The 15,421-nt window shown below is 44.2% G+C and overlaps 1 protein-coding gene across 1 annotated transcript in view; it reads right to left on the bottom strand.

Annotated features, from left to right (window-relative positions):
* Positions 1 to 167: 167 nt before the first annotated feature.
* The window catches only part of rhbdl3 (rhomboid, veinlet-like 3 (Drosophila)), a 59,371-nt gene continuing 44,117 nt past the window's right edge, over positions 168 to 15,421 (bottom strand). The window contains exons 6-10 of the mRNA XM_088000755.1: positions 13,384 to 13,532; positions 12,579 to 12,691; positions 4,158 to 4,258; positions 2,717 to 2,777; positions 168 to 1,981 (exon numbers count right to left, since the gene is read on the bottom strand). Of these exons, the coding sequence (XP_087856881.1) occupies positions 1,710 to 1,981; positions 2,717 to 2,777; positions 4,158 to 4,258; positions 12,579 to 12,691; positions 13,384 to 13,532 (696 nt within the window). The 3' untranslated portion in view covers positions 168 to 1,709. The remainder of the gene's footprint in view (positions 1,982 to 2,716; positions 2,778 to 4,157; positions 4,259 to 12,578; positions 12,692 to 13,383; positions 13,533 to 15,421) is intronic.

Genomic DNA, 15,421 nt, shown 5'->3' with positions numbered 1-15,421 from the left:
ACTAGATCCCAGATTGGCTTAGGCAGAAAGAATGGAGGAGTGACCAGCGCAGCAACATCTTTCATCCTCTCCCAAACATCTTGAGTGCATCATCACCCCAGAAACTTGCAGAAGTGCAATGATTGTTACAGTTGATCCATCTCCCTGCTTTGCTTAAAATAAACACATTTGTGGCAATGTAATTACAGAGTTTATTTCTGAAATGAAGCAATATCAAAACTTTTAATGGGGATTGCATTCCTGGTGTATTGATACCTTAAAACTATACACAATATATACACACCTTTTGCAAACACAAGACGTCCAGGTTTCTAATAAACTCTTTATGGAAATCCAGCCACGTTGTCTTTGCTTCCATGCCTTTTAAGATATGTCTCCGCTTCAACCTTTTGGCTAAATCAAAATTTGTAAAATTTATTTTTAAGTTCTTTAGCATTTTAGTCTCTTCTTTGTTTTGTGTGTCTTAAGCTGAGTTTGATCTGTGAATTCTTCCATAAATTAAAATACTCACTGGACAGTTCAAATTATCTAGGTAAAAACAAGGACTGCAGATGCTCAAAACCAGAATCTAGATTAGAGTGGTGCTGGAAAAGTACAGCAGTTCAGGCAGCATCCGAGGAGCAGGAAAATCGACGTTTCGGGCAAAAGCCCTTCATCAGGAATACAGGCAGAGTGCCTGCAGGGTGGAGAGAGTTCAAATAATCTACAGCCTACAAGGACATCCCCATCACTTCTGTTCCAGGAATAATTTTATTATTTATGGAGTTTGAGCAAGCTATATACAAGTTACAAAATGTTATTTACACCAGTTAAATGTGCTCAAATGTCTGAGGTTACATTTCGAATCAAAGGTCCAATTGTGACACTGAAACCATTTTAAAAAAGAGTTTGGTAGTTCCAGTGGCGGCCCTAACTCTGGAATGCCCTCTTCAAAATTGGACTTCCTTCACTCACACTCTCGTAATGTCCAATCCTTTTGGGATACTGGTTTAGGAATAAATTAATTACCTATCTTGCCTCTCCTGAAGGTGCTGTATCCCAGTGTAATGCAGCCGTTGTGTGTTTGCCCCTACTCAGGCAGACAGCCAAGAGATTGGTGCTGGATTATTTGGCTACTGGGAGAATTCACACCATCGCATTACTATCAGGGTGCCACAGGACTGTGATTTGGAATAAGTCTCTTGGGGTGTTTTCTTAGTCCATCCTCTGAATAAGGCTGCTGAGACTGTTTCCCAAGAAACCCTGAATGTGATTGATTGAATTGTGCATACACATTGGATGGAGCTGAGATTGAGATGACTGAATTGCTGATGCCATTCTGTTTCACACCACATCGTTGACCTTTTACAGCTGCCAGTGAGGTCTGGGGAGTGGGCGACTTCAGTCTACAGATTACAGCTGGACTCTCCTATTTAACATCAAGAAAAACTTGTCATGTCTTTTTAAAAAGAAACTTGGATTATCACTAACTATTTAAATCAGCAAATCCATCAATCCACTGTGATGTGAAAATCAATCCTTTGGACATGATTGAACCAATCTTTTCTCACGTTGTCACAGTGTCGATTCATCCTGGCAGAATCCCACCCACTCCTTTGTGTTTTTTTGTCCAATTGGTTTAGTCCGTTAATATTGTGATTTTAGTAGATCTTTGCTGTTGGATTGGAGTCTTGCACCCATCTCCATCTTGAAGCTTGTTGCAACTTGTGTTAGGCTGGTGAGAGTAACCTGATCTCCAAAAGATTATAGGCAAAGATGTTCCAGAGGACAGCGAAGAAAACAAAAAGAAGGTATATGAGGAGAAAGATCCACCAGATGGATTGCTCATGGAGCCTTTGCTCGTAGTTCCTGAGGACCACCACCCCAAGTGTGATTCCCACCATCACTCCGCCGAGATGAGTCACGAAGCTGGGGTGAGTGTACGAGGGGTGGGTGGCTGGATGGAATCGCAGCCAGACTGCTCGGCCGAACTCCAAACTCACTGAAAAGAAAAGAATGGGCTTGGATTCAAAAAGTGGCTTTCACAGCCCCCTGGGCCATCGCACAGTGCTTCACAGCCAATTAAGAACATTTCTAAAGTGGAGTCATTGTTATAAACCGTGACAGCCAAAGAGTGCACAGCAAGATCCCACAAACATTCAGATGGCAATGACCAGATGATCTATGACATTGACTGAGATAAATGTTGGTCCCCAGCAAAGTGGGGATAATCCCCTGCTCATCTCCAAATAAGATCTTTACATCCACCACTGAAGGTAGAAAGCGTCTCAGTTCAATATCTCAGAAAGGATGGTACCTCCAGCCTCAGAGGAACCATCACCATCTCCCACACCACACGCACAAACCTCCTTCCCCTGCCCCCCACCCCCCCCCCCCCCCCCCCAACACTAACTTCAGCTCCCATTCCGTTATTGATCATACCCTTATTTACAGTGGGAGTAAATGGTCACAGTATTAACAGGATAGTATTCAGGCATAGGAACCTCAACAACCATTCCCCGATCAGCTTGATGAGCCTGAAACTTGCAGCAAGGCCTAGAATTTTCTTCCTCTGCCTGACTTCTCAAATGTATATCTTATTCATTCAATATTTCAGTCACTCTAGCTGCTTAAAGCTTAGGGGACTGCAAGCTGCCCTTACAGTGGGCACCATCTACTCTCCTGTACACACAGGTCCCTGCACAGCAATGGGAAACACGTTGCCTCCTGTACTTACTGCAAATCATCGCTATTCCCATCCGGATCAGCTTGAACTGACATCTCATTCCTGACCAACTCTGGAACAGAACCAAAGTCACTTTATGAAGAGCTGATATAAAGCTTTATGTATATTTGTGCTTTACCCCCCCCCCCCCCCCCCCAACCATATGTACATAATGCTAAATGTGACACAAACTCCAACATCTCAAAGACTGATTTTCTATCTTGTCAATGTATACAAATTAAAGTGATGGATATCAGTACAATTAATGGAACATGTTCTGGTTCAGGTTTGTTGGTGTAAAAGACTGCAAAGTTATTTGGTTCAGCAGCATTTATAATACAAGCACCTGTTTTGAAATGTTACCACAACATGGGAGCAGCTGACAGGAGACTGCATTGATGAGCAGTTCCCCCAGTAACTTGTGTTTTCAATCTCATTTGTCTAAGTAGCAATCCTGCAGTGAAAGTAAACCTAGCTGCAATGTACGGAAAAATGTTTGACTTTCTGGATTGTTTGCGTCCGAGCAAGCTGTTGTATGGAGGGGAGGGGATTACACAGCGAAGAGTGGCTTTGAGGCTGTTTACATTAGTGAGTATCAGAGTGAGAGTGAGGGTAATGTATTTGTTACAAAAACAGAAATTACTGGAGAAACTCTGCATGACTGGCAGTATTTGTGGAGTGAAAGCAATGTTAACTGAAGAAGGGTCAATGGACTCAAAACGTTAACTCTCCACAGATGCCGCCTGACTGGCTGCATTTCTCCAGCAAAATCTGTTTTTATTTTGGATTTCCAGCATCTGCAGTCCACCAGTCAGTTTGAGAATTTGAGCTCACTTTTATGACTTTTCCTTTTATTCACTGAAATGTTTAATATCAATAAAAGTGACCAGCAAACAACTGGACTTTTGTCAAAATCTAACTGACTCATTAAGGGTAGGATTGCTCCATCGTTACTCAGTCTGCTCTCCAGTCTCACAGTAAACACCAGTTGACTTTTAACTTGCTGAAGTGGCTGAGCAGAGCAACTCAGTTATATCAAATTGGCTCAAAATTCAAAAAGACAGCAAGCAGTCCATCACCTCGGGGTAACTGGGGAAGGAGTAATTGCAGCCAATCTTACCAGTGATGCCCACATCCCAAAACTGAATTTGAAATGTGAATATTGTACTAAATTGTCACTCCTACTGTTGACATGAACTGAATCTTGAAACTGGACAATATGCTCAGGAACCGAGCAGTATCTTCAGCCATTTTATTGTCCAGGGGCTTCCCACCAGTAAAAGAAATTCAGTTGTATCAGCCAATGACACATTTCGCACTTTACAAATTGTTTCTTCAGGAATCTCAGTTCTGCATCTTCTTAGCTGCCAAGTGTTTTATAGTGCTCCTATGAGCATCCTGGGGATTTTATTATGCTAAAAAACTATAAAGAAATGCTAGCGATTTTTGTTACCATGACTACGTTAGCTAGATGCGCAGAGACCAGAGCATAAACTCCTCCTGAAGATCCTGCTACTGGTGCAGTCATATCAGCCACTGATGCTGCCAGTGAACCTGTGAGAGAGTGAGAGAGAGAGAAGGGTCAACCTTTATGAGATAATAATAAATTGTATTTAGATAACAGGAGTGTTTTTAAACAATATTTGACACTCATTAGGCCAGGTGGCCAAAAGCCTGGTTAAAGAGTTAGGAATATCTGAAGGAAGGAAAGAGCTTTAGGGAGGGCATTCTGGACAAGGTTCAGGCCACTGAATACTTGGTCCCAATGGTGGAGTAAGTAAGAAGTTCAAGACGCTGGGTACAGGTAGCAAAGTTTAGGTGGACTTAGAGGGTAAAAGGTGGTAGATGGAGAGGCTTGCTCAGTCTTCCTGTCCCATTCTGGCATTCTGTGCTTCTGTCATAAGTACCAGAGGTTGTGTGGTATGTTGGTCTTGTGCACAGTCAGAGAGTCAGCTTATACCATCATTTGTCCTTTTCCATTTTCGTTCCTTCCAGTTCCATCTGCCCCTCCTGAAGATACTAATGTTTGCTGGGGTTGGGGGACTACTGGGAAGGCCTGACTGGTCATTTCTTCTCCAAAGGCTGAGGGAAATTCAACTGCAGTGTTTTTACCACAGTCCTTGCTGGAATCAGCAGCATTATGGTCCAGGATCTTGCTTCTTTATAGACCTCTCAGCCTTAGAAACATGGACATTATAATGTACAAAATATAACAGCCCATTTGCACATAGAAAATTATGCTCAACACTTATAGATTCAAACACACATGTTCACAATCATGCTAGCAAATGCATGTGCATGCACACAAACACACACACATACGCATAACATCCTATTTGATCTAGTTAAATGTATACATCACAGAAAAGTAATTCATTTCTACTGCCACGCAAGCTGATTGAAAATCGACCAGTTCATTCCCTTTTGACAGGTGCTGAAGCTCTCCATGTTATTACTGAGGCTGATATTGATAAATTGATAAAAAGAATCTTTGAGACACTTGAACCCTGTCATCAGCTCAGTTGCTTGCAGTCAGCAATCCATCAGTAAGAGGGTCAATATTCCAACACCCTCCGATTGTGCTGATGATACCAGCTGTCCACATGCTGAATAATTTATTTTATATTTGCAGCTTGGAGACAGACTGTTAAACACAGCTATTCCATACCTGCCTATTCCTATTCCATTCCATCAGCATATCCTTCTATCCCTTCCTCCTGTATTCATTTACTTGCCTTTCCCTTAAACACATCTGTACACTTCCTACATTACACTAGTGACTACATTTCAAAAATACCTCATTGACTTAGGGCACATTAGAATAGTGGTCACGCTAAACATAATGTCATGGTCTCAGACCACTCTGTCATTAGAGAAGACTGGTGGTGGTTTAACCTGAGGGTGACCACGCCTCAGGCAAGGGGAGACATTGAGAAAAAGAGACCTTCATGGTGATCTCAGCTGGTGCAGGAATTGAACCAATGCTGTTGACATCACTCTGCATTGTAAACTAGTTACCAGCCAACTGAGTTAGGTGCTATATAAATGTACATCCTTTTTCCTAGTCACTTCAGGCACTCCCTCAGGTAGAAAATTCCACTTCTTCAACACAATACCATGCAAGGACTATGACAAACACTACATTGGACAAACAGGCAGAAAACTAGCCACCAGGATACATGAACATCAACTAACCACAAAATGACATGACCCTCTCTCACTAGTATCCTTACATGCAGATGAGGAAGGACACCACTTTGACTGGGACAACACATCCATCCGAGGACAAGCCAAACAGAGACACACACGAGAATTCCTAGAAGCATGACATTCCAACGGGAACTCTATCAACAAGCACATTGAGTTAGACCCCATCTACCACCCCTTGAGGAAAAGAACAGGAAATGACATCACCACCGGAAATGCTGTCACCACAGGAAATGACATCACCAACACAAAGAAACCCAAACATATAAATAGAAAGCAGGAATTATCAACAGTGCTTTGCCCGGAGGCCCACTGAAGATGTTACCTAGTAAGGTGACGAAACGTCTGAAAATGAACCTTCTAGCTCAGCGAGCAAACCTACATCCAGAACCTCAACCTGAGCTACAAACCTTTTCAAAATTCTTCAACACTATTGGATTTATAATGACTATCTTCTATTTAAAGCCCTTAGCTGTTGGCTTCTTCACAAATTTAGATAAATTGAAGAGCTGAATTTTGGAAAGGCAAATCAGGGAGGACTTACACACTTAATGGTATGGTCCTGGCCAGTATTGCTGAACAAAGAGACTTTGGAGTGCAGGATCATTGTTCCTTAAAAGTAGAGTCGCAGATAGATAGGATCATGAAGAAGGCGCTTGGTATATTTCCTTTATTGGTCAGTGTATTGAGGATAGGAGTTGGGAGATCATGTTGCGACTGTACGGGATGTTGGTTAGGCCACTATTGGAATACTGTATACAATTCTGGTCTCCCTGCCATAGGAAGTGTATTGTGATATGTGAATGGGTTCAGAAAAAAATCACAAGAATGTTGCCAGCATTGGAGGGTTTGAACTATAGGGGGAGGCTGAACAGGCTGGGGCTATTTTCCCTGGTGCGTCAGAGGCTGAGGGGTGACCTTGTAGAGGTTTATAAAATCATGAGGGGCATGGATAGGGTAAATAGACATGGTCTTTTCCCTGGGGTGGGGGAGTACAGAACTAGAGGGCAGGTTTAGGGTGAGAGGGGAAAGATATAAAAAGGACCTGAGTGGCAACTTTTTCTACAGAGGATGGTGCATGTATGGGATCAGCTGTCAGAGAAAGTGGTGGAGACTGGTACAACATTTAAAAGGCATTGGATGGGTATATGAATATGAAGGGTTTACAGGGATATGGGCCAAGTGCTGGCAAATGGGACTAGATTCATATTGGATATCTGGTCAGCAAAGGGTCCATTTCTGTGCTGTATATCTCTGTGACTGTAAGTGAAAATATTTTCTTATTGTCTAACCTTTTGCAAGACATTCACAATTTTAAAGGTCTTTGTCAAGTTGACATCACCTTCCTCTTTAGAGGAAACAGCCTCAGTCTGTTCAGTCTTTCCTGATGGACAGACCCACTCAGTGAGGTATAGATTGCGTAATGACAGTAATAAGCAGGAGGTGAAATGTCAACTAACAACAAAATGCCGTGATGCTGGAAATCAGAAATGAAACCAGTAAATGCTATAATCATTCAGCAGGCAGTCTGTGGATAGAGGAACATCAGGTTAGCAACCAATTATAACTAGAGGCGGTTACAGATGAAGATTTTATGAGCAGTTATTGTCCAAGTCAAGCAGGGTCTATAGGTGGGTTTAGGGCAGGCAATGATTAAATGACAGAAGCACTGATCATGCAAGTCAGGTGCAAGTCAAGGTAACGATGGTGGGATAAATGGAGGATGTCCCAGTGGATGCGCAGAAGGAAACAGCAGAAAAATGTAGGAAAATAGGCAAAGTGGATTCAGCCTATTGTGACCCTGCTGAATCAATGAAAGAATGATCCAATTAGTGCAACTTCTCTGTCCTTTCCCCAAGCCGTGAAAATGTATATTTTTTGGGTATTGACCTTTTGGGTGTTGGTATTAACTATATTCCAGGCCATAGTGTCCTTCTTAGGTCACTGTACTTCACAAATTCTGACTTCCTCCACATTCATGATTTTAATTGTTTCACCGTGAGCAGCGATACCTCAGCTGCCAAGCCCTAACCTTAAACCTCTCCCTGCTTTAAAACACTTCCTAAAGGACATCTCTTTGATAAAACAAAGAACTGTGGATGCTCGAGATCTGAAGCAAAAACAAAAATTGCTGGAGAAACTCAGCGGCTCTGGCAGCATCTGTGAAAAGAAAGCAGAGTTAATGTTTCAAGTCCAGTGACCCTTCTTGAGAATAGGGGAAGAAGGCTCACTGAGGCGACATGGTGGCACAGTTGTCAGCACTGCTACCTCACAGCGCCAGAGACCCGGGTTCAATTCCCGCCTCAGGCAAACGTCTGCGTGGAATTTGCACATTCTCCTCGTGTCTGTGTGGGTTTCCTCCGGGTGCTCTGGTTTCCCCCCACAGTCCAAACATGTGCAGGTTAGGGTGAATTGGCCATGCTAAATTGCCCATAGTGTGAGGTGAAGGGGTAAATGTAGGGGAATAGGTCTGGGTGGGTTACTCTTCGGAGGGTCAGTGTGGACTTGTTGGGCCGAAGGGCCTGTTTCCATGCTGTAAGTAATCTAATCTAATGATATCAAAACTTTAACTCTGTTTTCTCTCCACAGATGCTGCCAGACCTGCTGAGCTTCTCCACCATTTTGATTGAGCTTTTGGATATTTGACCTATTATCTCCTTAAGTGGCTCAATGCCTTGAGACATTTTACTGTGTTAGAAGCACTATACTGTCAAAGTTGAAGCTGTTGTTTTACCTTTGAAGTCCTTCATGTTTTGTCCTTTCAAATATTTCTCCAATTTTCTTTTGAAAGTTACTACTGTTCCTACTGTCCTCTTTGGCACTACATTTTAGATTGTAGCAACTCCCTGTGTTTGAAGGAAAGTCTAATTTCCCATCTGGCTCTTTACCAGCTATCTGAAATCTGTGTTCTCTGGTTACAGACTGTCCTGCCAGGGAACAGTTTCTTCCCATCTATCAAAACCCTTCTAAAATCTTATAAGCTGTTCATCTGTACACCATCAAACTGAAACATTCTCCCCTTGTTCCTATCTCCTTAAATACTAGCTGATGTACGGAGTATGAACTGTGATTCACTAGGAGCTCTCTTATCTTTGAGTCAGAGGTTGTGGGTTCAACTGAAAGTGCAATATCTGAGCTGACACCCCAGCGCAGTGTTGAGGGAGTGCTGCAGGGTCCTGAGTGATAGCTCTCAAGACAGACACAAAATTGTCGTCTCATCTAACGCTCAGATGCATCTCGATAAAATCCCATGTCACTTTCGAAGAAGTGAGGAGTTCTAGCTTGCGTCCTGGCCAATATTTATCCCGAAGCTAACATTACTACAATAGGTTACTGGGTCATTTTCCACTGCCATTTGTAGGAGTTTCCTGTGCTCAATTTGGTAGCTGTAATTAAGGCAGTGATTACAGTTCAACAATTACTCTATTGGTCGTTTGGAATGCCCTAAGGTCATGAGCACAGTGAAGAAAGGTGTAAACGTTGATGAGGTAAGATTAAGGCATGTGAACATAGCACTGCACAACACTGACATAACTGTGGGCAGCACGATGGCTCAGTGGTTAGCACCAGGGACCTGGATTCAATTCTGGCCTTGGGCTACTGTCGGTGTGGAGTTTGCATACTCTCTGTCTGCATGGGTTTCCTCCCACAGTCCAAAGATGTGCAGAGTTAGGTGAATTGGCCATGCTAAATTGCCCAAATTGTTTAGGGATGTATAGGATAGGGGGAATGGGTCTTGATGAGTTACTCTTCGGAGAGTCAGTATGGACTTGATGGGCCGAAGGGAGATTCTAAATGTGTTGGACTGATAGCTTGTTTCTGTGCTGTAAATACTTTGCAAGCCTTCTTTTCCCCTTTAATCCTTTATTTGATCTTTACTATTTTTATTGGAAGTCATATTCCACTATTCAGATTTTATTTTGTCAAAATTGAGACTCATAACCACTCAACTAATATAAAGTGGGTGACATTCCTCTGTACCATAATTGGCCCTAGCCTCTAATACAGTGCTAGGTCTGTGAGGACATTCAGACTCATTAATGAATGAAGTTTTAAGATTAAAGTAAACTAACCTAAATTAAACCCTGGTCACAATTTGTACTTTAACAGCTTTGCTGCAAATTTCCACCAAGTTAACTGAGATCAGTTAAATTGCCACGAACTCACTCATTAATTTTAGCAACTTTTAAGTCAAGATGGTTCAATACCACAATAACTGGGAAAGAAAAAAAATCATTTTATTCGATGATGTTTTGAATCAAACCAACAGCTTGGTTCTTGGTTCCCTGTTTTTTTTTCTGACAGAGAATCAGTCCCTGGTTCAAGAGAGTCATGGACTTAAAGCAGAGGCAGAGCATTGAACCCACAACAAAAACAAAACCCTGCACATTGTCCTTGATTTTAAATTGTTTTTCTTTATCCTTTTTTCTCCTAACTCACATCTTCCAAGCAGCTGTTTGCAATCACAACTCACTTTGGCTGAGTCACAGTCAGCACAAGTTCCAGAAAAAACACGGAGCTCTCACAACAGCATCGAAATCAGATTCTTATTCCTTCCTTTACTCTGCGAGGTTTAGATTTTTAGTTCTTATCTGGGAACAAGTTGCATTCTTCCACTGGTTAGACCAACCACTTCTTTCTGCCTTGGTTTAACAGATTATCTCTCCATGGGTAAAAACGATCAGCACTCTCTTCAACGATTAAATTGATTCCTGTGTCCTTTGTTAGTTGGATTGATTGAACTCCCCCCCCACTTTTCCAGTTAAAGTGAATGAATGTCCAGACCGTCAGTTGTAATGGACTCAGTTATGGCAAGAATACCAGTTGCGTGTACTAGAAGGACACTGGGTCCTGTTCTTCACTGTCAGGAATAACATGCATTACACCTGTTTTAACTCAACAAAATTGATGAATAAATAAATGATTTTATTGTCACATTTATCTAGGAAGATCCAGTGAAAAGTGTTTAGTCACCACATCCGGCAGCATTTCAAGTTCTAAAAAAAAAGACATTATTTAAATAGAGTTCATTTTCTGTTCAAGCTGGGTCTCAAGCTTCAAGGCTTCGGCAAGGTCTCTGCAAGGTGTTCCAGGCCTCAGGAAAACCCCGCTGTGGGTACAGCAACGACAGTACTGAGGAGATGCCCCAGGAGATCCTGACTCTGCTACTGCTGCTGCTACAGCTATGAGTCCTCATCCTGGCCCTACTGTAGCCAAGAATTCCTGTTCTGGACCTAGAGCAGCCAGGAGTCCTAGCTCTAGGCCTAGAGCAGCCAGGAGTCCTTGATCCGGGCCTAGAGCAGCCAGGAATCCTCGCTCCGGGCCTAGAGCAGCCAGAGTACTCGCTCCGGGCCTAGAGCAGCTAGGAGTCCTCACTCCTGGCATGGAGCAGCTAGAAGTCCTCGCTTCAGGCCTAGAGCAGCCAGGAGTCCTTGCTCCGGGCCTAGAGCAGCCAGGAGTCCTCGCTCCAGGCCTGGAGCAGCCAGGAATCCTCGCTCCGGGCCTAGAGCAGCCAAGAGTCCTCACTCTGGGCCTAGAGCAGCTAGAAGTCCTCACTTCGGGCCTAGAGCAGCCAGGAGTCCTTGCTCCGGGCCTAGAGCAGCCAGGAGTCCTCGCTCCAGGCTTAGAGCAGCCAGGAGTCCTCGCTCCGGGCCTAGTGCAGCCAAGAGTCCTCGCTCCAGGCCTACAGCAACCAGGAGTCCTCGCTCCAGGCCGAGAGCAGCCAGGAGTCCTCATTCCGGGGTTAGTGCAGCCAGGAGTCCTCACTCTGGGCCTAGTGCAGCCAGGAATCCTTGTTCCGGGCCTAGTGCAGCCAAGAGTCCCTGCTCTGGGCCTACCGCAGCCAGGAGTCCTCACTCCGGGCATATAGCAGCCAGGAGTCCTTACTCTGGGCATAGTGCAGCTAGGAGTCCTTGCTCCGGGCCTACAGCAGCCAAGAGTCCTCACTCCAGGCCTAGTGAAGCCAGGAGTTCCGCTCTGGGTCTACCGTAGCCAAGAGTTGTTGCTTCGGGCCTATCATATTTAGGAGAGCCTGCTCTGGGCACTGCCATAGCCAGGAGTCCCTGCGTTGCCGCCGCTACAGCGAGGAGTCCCCGCTCCAGGCACTGAACCACTGCAATAGACAGCCCACTGCGGCCAAGAGTCATTGCTCTGAGCCTACTGCTGCCAGGAATCCTCGCTCTGGGCGCCACACTGCCACAGCTGATCCCCCACCATAGTCCCAGGCGACAACCACTTTGTCGTAAATATCTCAGAGCAATGCTTTGGCCAATCCAAATCTCATTTAAATTATCAGTTAACTCTCAGTCATCACCTAACTGACACATTCTGCCTAGCAACACCATGACTAGAGTCCAATTGCAAACCTATCAGCATTCTCATACAGTATAAAATGTAGTTTTCCTTGGTATTCTTGCAAATTGTTCTGATGAGTGCAATCTTCAACAAAATGTATCTTTTTCAGTAATATCTTTTTCACCATCAAAGGGAGTTTTAAAATGTTATCTTTTGCTAATTGTGGGAATCTGCTGTGCACACAAATTAAACATAAACTCGATAGACCTCAAAGACAGCCACTTTGAAATGGGGAACAACATTAGGGACAAGTCATCAAACACTTTCAACACCCTGGTGTGATCCTGGGATGTGGCTTTCCTTAGACCATTACCTGCGAGTACACCAGCGAGGTAGATGAAGCTAATGCGGAGAGCGCCATGCACCATTTCGAGAGGAACTCCGACCAGCAGCTGCAACACCACATTGAAGCCCAGATGCTCAACTCTGGAATAAAGAACTTGCACAGTCACAGTCTCATTGCTGTCTTCATCAGAGGCCTTGCCTCTTCATATGGTGATGAGGAACTGAACCAATTCCACCAGATGCAAGTGAGACCCCCCCCAACCCCCACCATTGCTTGCATCTATCCAGCACCGTTAGCATTGTAAAACATCCTAAACCACTTCACAAAGATATTATGTAACAAATCTGTGAGGGAATGTATTGGAATGGTGATTCTGAAGAATGACTTCAGTAATGTGGAGCTGGAATTGTTTTCAATACAGCACGGAACTTTATGGGAAAATTTAATCAAGGTACTCGATATTGAGGGCTTTTGGTCAAGTAACTGAGGAAATAACTGATTTCACTGGATGGAGGTGGTTGGTAACTAGATTAACACAGAGTGGAAATAATTGGCAAAAAAGAAAGGTTGTGGTGAAGATACACTGCCTGAAAGCAATAGCAACATTCAAAAAGGAAATGGATAAATATTTGAAAAGGAAGTATTTCTCAAGTTATGTGGAAAAAAGGAGGGGGAAGGCGATGTATTGGATAACCGTTTCAAAGAGCCAGGACTGGAGGATTGGCCTCCCTTTGTGCTGTAGCTACCAGTGCAATCATTCTGATCCCTGCACTCACAGCACAAGGGGTACACAGATGTTGAGAAAAGCAGACAGTCTATACCAGCTACTCACCCAACATGCATGAAGATGTAACTGAGGTAGCGCCAGATTTGCCTGCGGAGCTGTGGCTGGTAGACCAGTGGATTGTTCAAATACGAAGGGTGTGTGATCTGGAGCACCCATTTCTCCAGGACCAGCCCGTAATAGATGAAAACGGCAATCTGTTGAATACAGAGCAGATCAGACACATTGCACTACTCTCTGCTCATACTTTGCTTTAAAAAAAAAATTCCACAGGGGGCATTGCTGGTTTGGCCAAGTTTAGTGCCCATCCTGATTTGCCCTCAAGAAGTTGGTGGCCTTCTTGACCACTGCACTCCATGTGGTGTCTCATCTAAAAAGGAGCACCTACGACAGTGTGGCACTCTCTCATTACAAATCATAGCCTGGATTCTCTGCTCAAGTCTCTGGGTGGGATTTGTGCCCATGACCTCCCACTATGCAATTAGGGAGGGAATTGCAGGATTTTGATCCAGAGATACTGAAGGAACGGCAATATGTTTCCAAATCAGGACAGTAATTAGCTTGAAGGGGAACTTTCAGGGAATGAAGTTCCCATGTATCTGCTACCCTTGTCCTTCTAGATGGTAGAGGTCACATGTTTGGAAGGTGCTGTCTTCGTGGTGAGATATTTGCCAATTGTACTGCCTGCACTGTGCACTGGTGGGAGAGGGAGTGCATATTGAAGGTGGTGGCAGGAATACCAATCAAATGGGCAAAATGGGCTGCAGAGTGAGGACTGCAGATACTGGAGATCAGAGTTGAGAGTATGATGCTGGAAAACTCAGCAGGTCAGGCAGCATCCGAGGAGCAGGAGAATCGACGGGAGAATTTGATGAAGGGCTTATGGCTGAAACATTGATTCTCCTGCTCCTCAGATGCTGTCTGACTTGTTGTGCTTTTCCTGCACTCTCGACTGCTTTGATATTGAGTTTTTTTGAGTATTGTTGGAACTGCACTCAATACTGGATGCAGAAATTGCAATTGCTTCCAAAGGCTTCCATCTTGTCTATTGCACTGATGTGGTGAGCCTCCCTGGTATTGAGGATGGAGATATTTGTGGACCCAACTCCACCTCCGTGAGTTGTTTAATTGTCCATCACCATTCATGACTGGGTGTGACAGGGCTGCAGAGCTTGGTTCTGATCTGCTGGTTGTGGGATCACTAAGCTCTATCTACCACTTGCTGCTGTTGCTGTTTGGCACGCAAGTCACCCTGTGTTCTATTTTCACTGGGTTGACACCTCTTTCTTAGCTATGTCTGGTGCTGCTCCTGACATACCCCCTGCACATTCCATTGAATCATTAGGGTTGATCCCCTGGCTTGGTGGTAATGGTAGAGTCTGGAATATATCAGACCATGAAGTTTATAATTGATACAGTTCACCTGGTGACAGCTCACAGAGCTACATGAATGCCCAGACTTGAGTTGCTATATCTGCTTGTCCCATTTAGCACAGTGGTAGTGCCACACAACACAATGCAGGGTATCCTCAGTGTGAAAATGGGAAGTTGTCTCCACAAGGACTGTGCGGTGGTCATTTTAACAGATACTGAACAAATGCATCTGTAACAGGCAAATTGGTGAGGAAAAGGTCAAGCATGTTTTAGCCTCTAGTTGATTCCATTACCACCTGCCACAGACCCAGTGAAGTGTCCCCACCCCGAATGCATTCTGAGCCCTTGCCACCCTCAGTGTTTCCTCCAAGTGGGCTCCAAAATGGAGGAGCACTGTTTCATCAGCGCAGGGGGTGTGCTGTAGGAGGCAAATGTCAGATGGTTTCCTTGCATGTTTGAACTGATGCCATGAGATATCACGGTCAATATTGAGAACTTCCAAGGCAACCCTCTCATTACTATTACGTGACATACCACTGTACCAGCCCTGCTGTGGGGCAAGACATACCTAGGGATGATGGTGTCCTCTGGGACACTGTCCATGATGTTAATAAGGAGGACTTTGCAGGTTCACAGGACTGTGTTTGACTTTGTCTTTTCAGGTGCCCAGGCAGATGTAGGGCAGCCCATCTGGTTTCATGCGTTTTATTAG

Source organism: Chiloscyllium plagiosum, unplaced genomic scaffold (assembly GCF_037043375.1).
Source record: "Chiloscyllium plagiosum isolate Xiang-an unplaced genomic scaffold, Cpla_swu_hap1 HiC_scaffold_25, whole genome shotgun sequence".
NCBI classification, from domain to species: domain Eukaryota; kingdom Metazoa; phylum Chordata; class Chondrichthyes; order Orectolobiformes; family Hemiscylliidae; genus Chiloscyllium; species Chiloscyllium plagiosum.
This window is presented reverse-complemented; position numbering and strand designations above follow the sequence as displayed.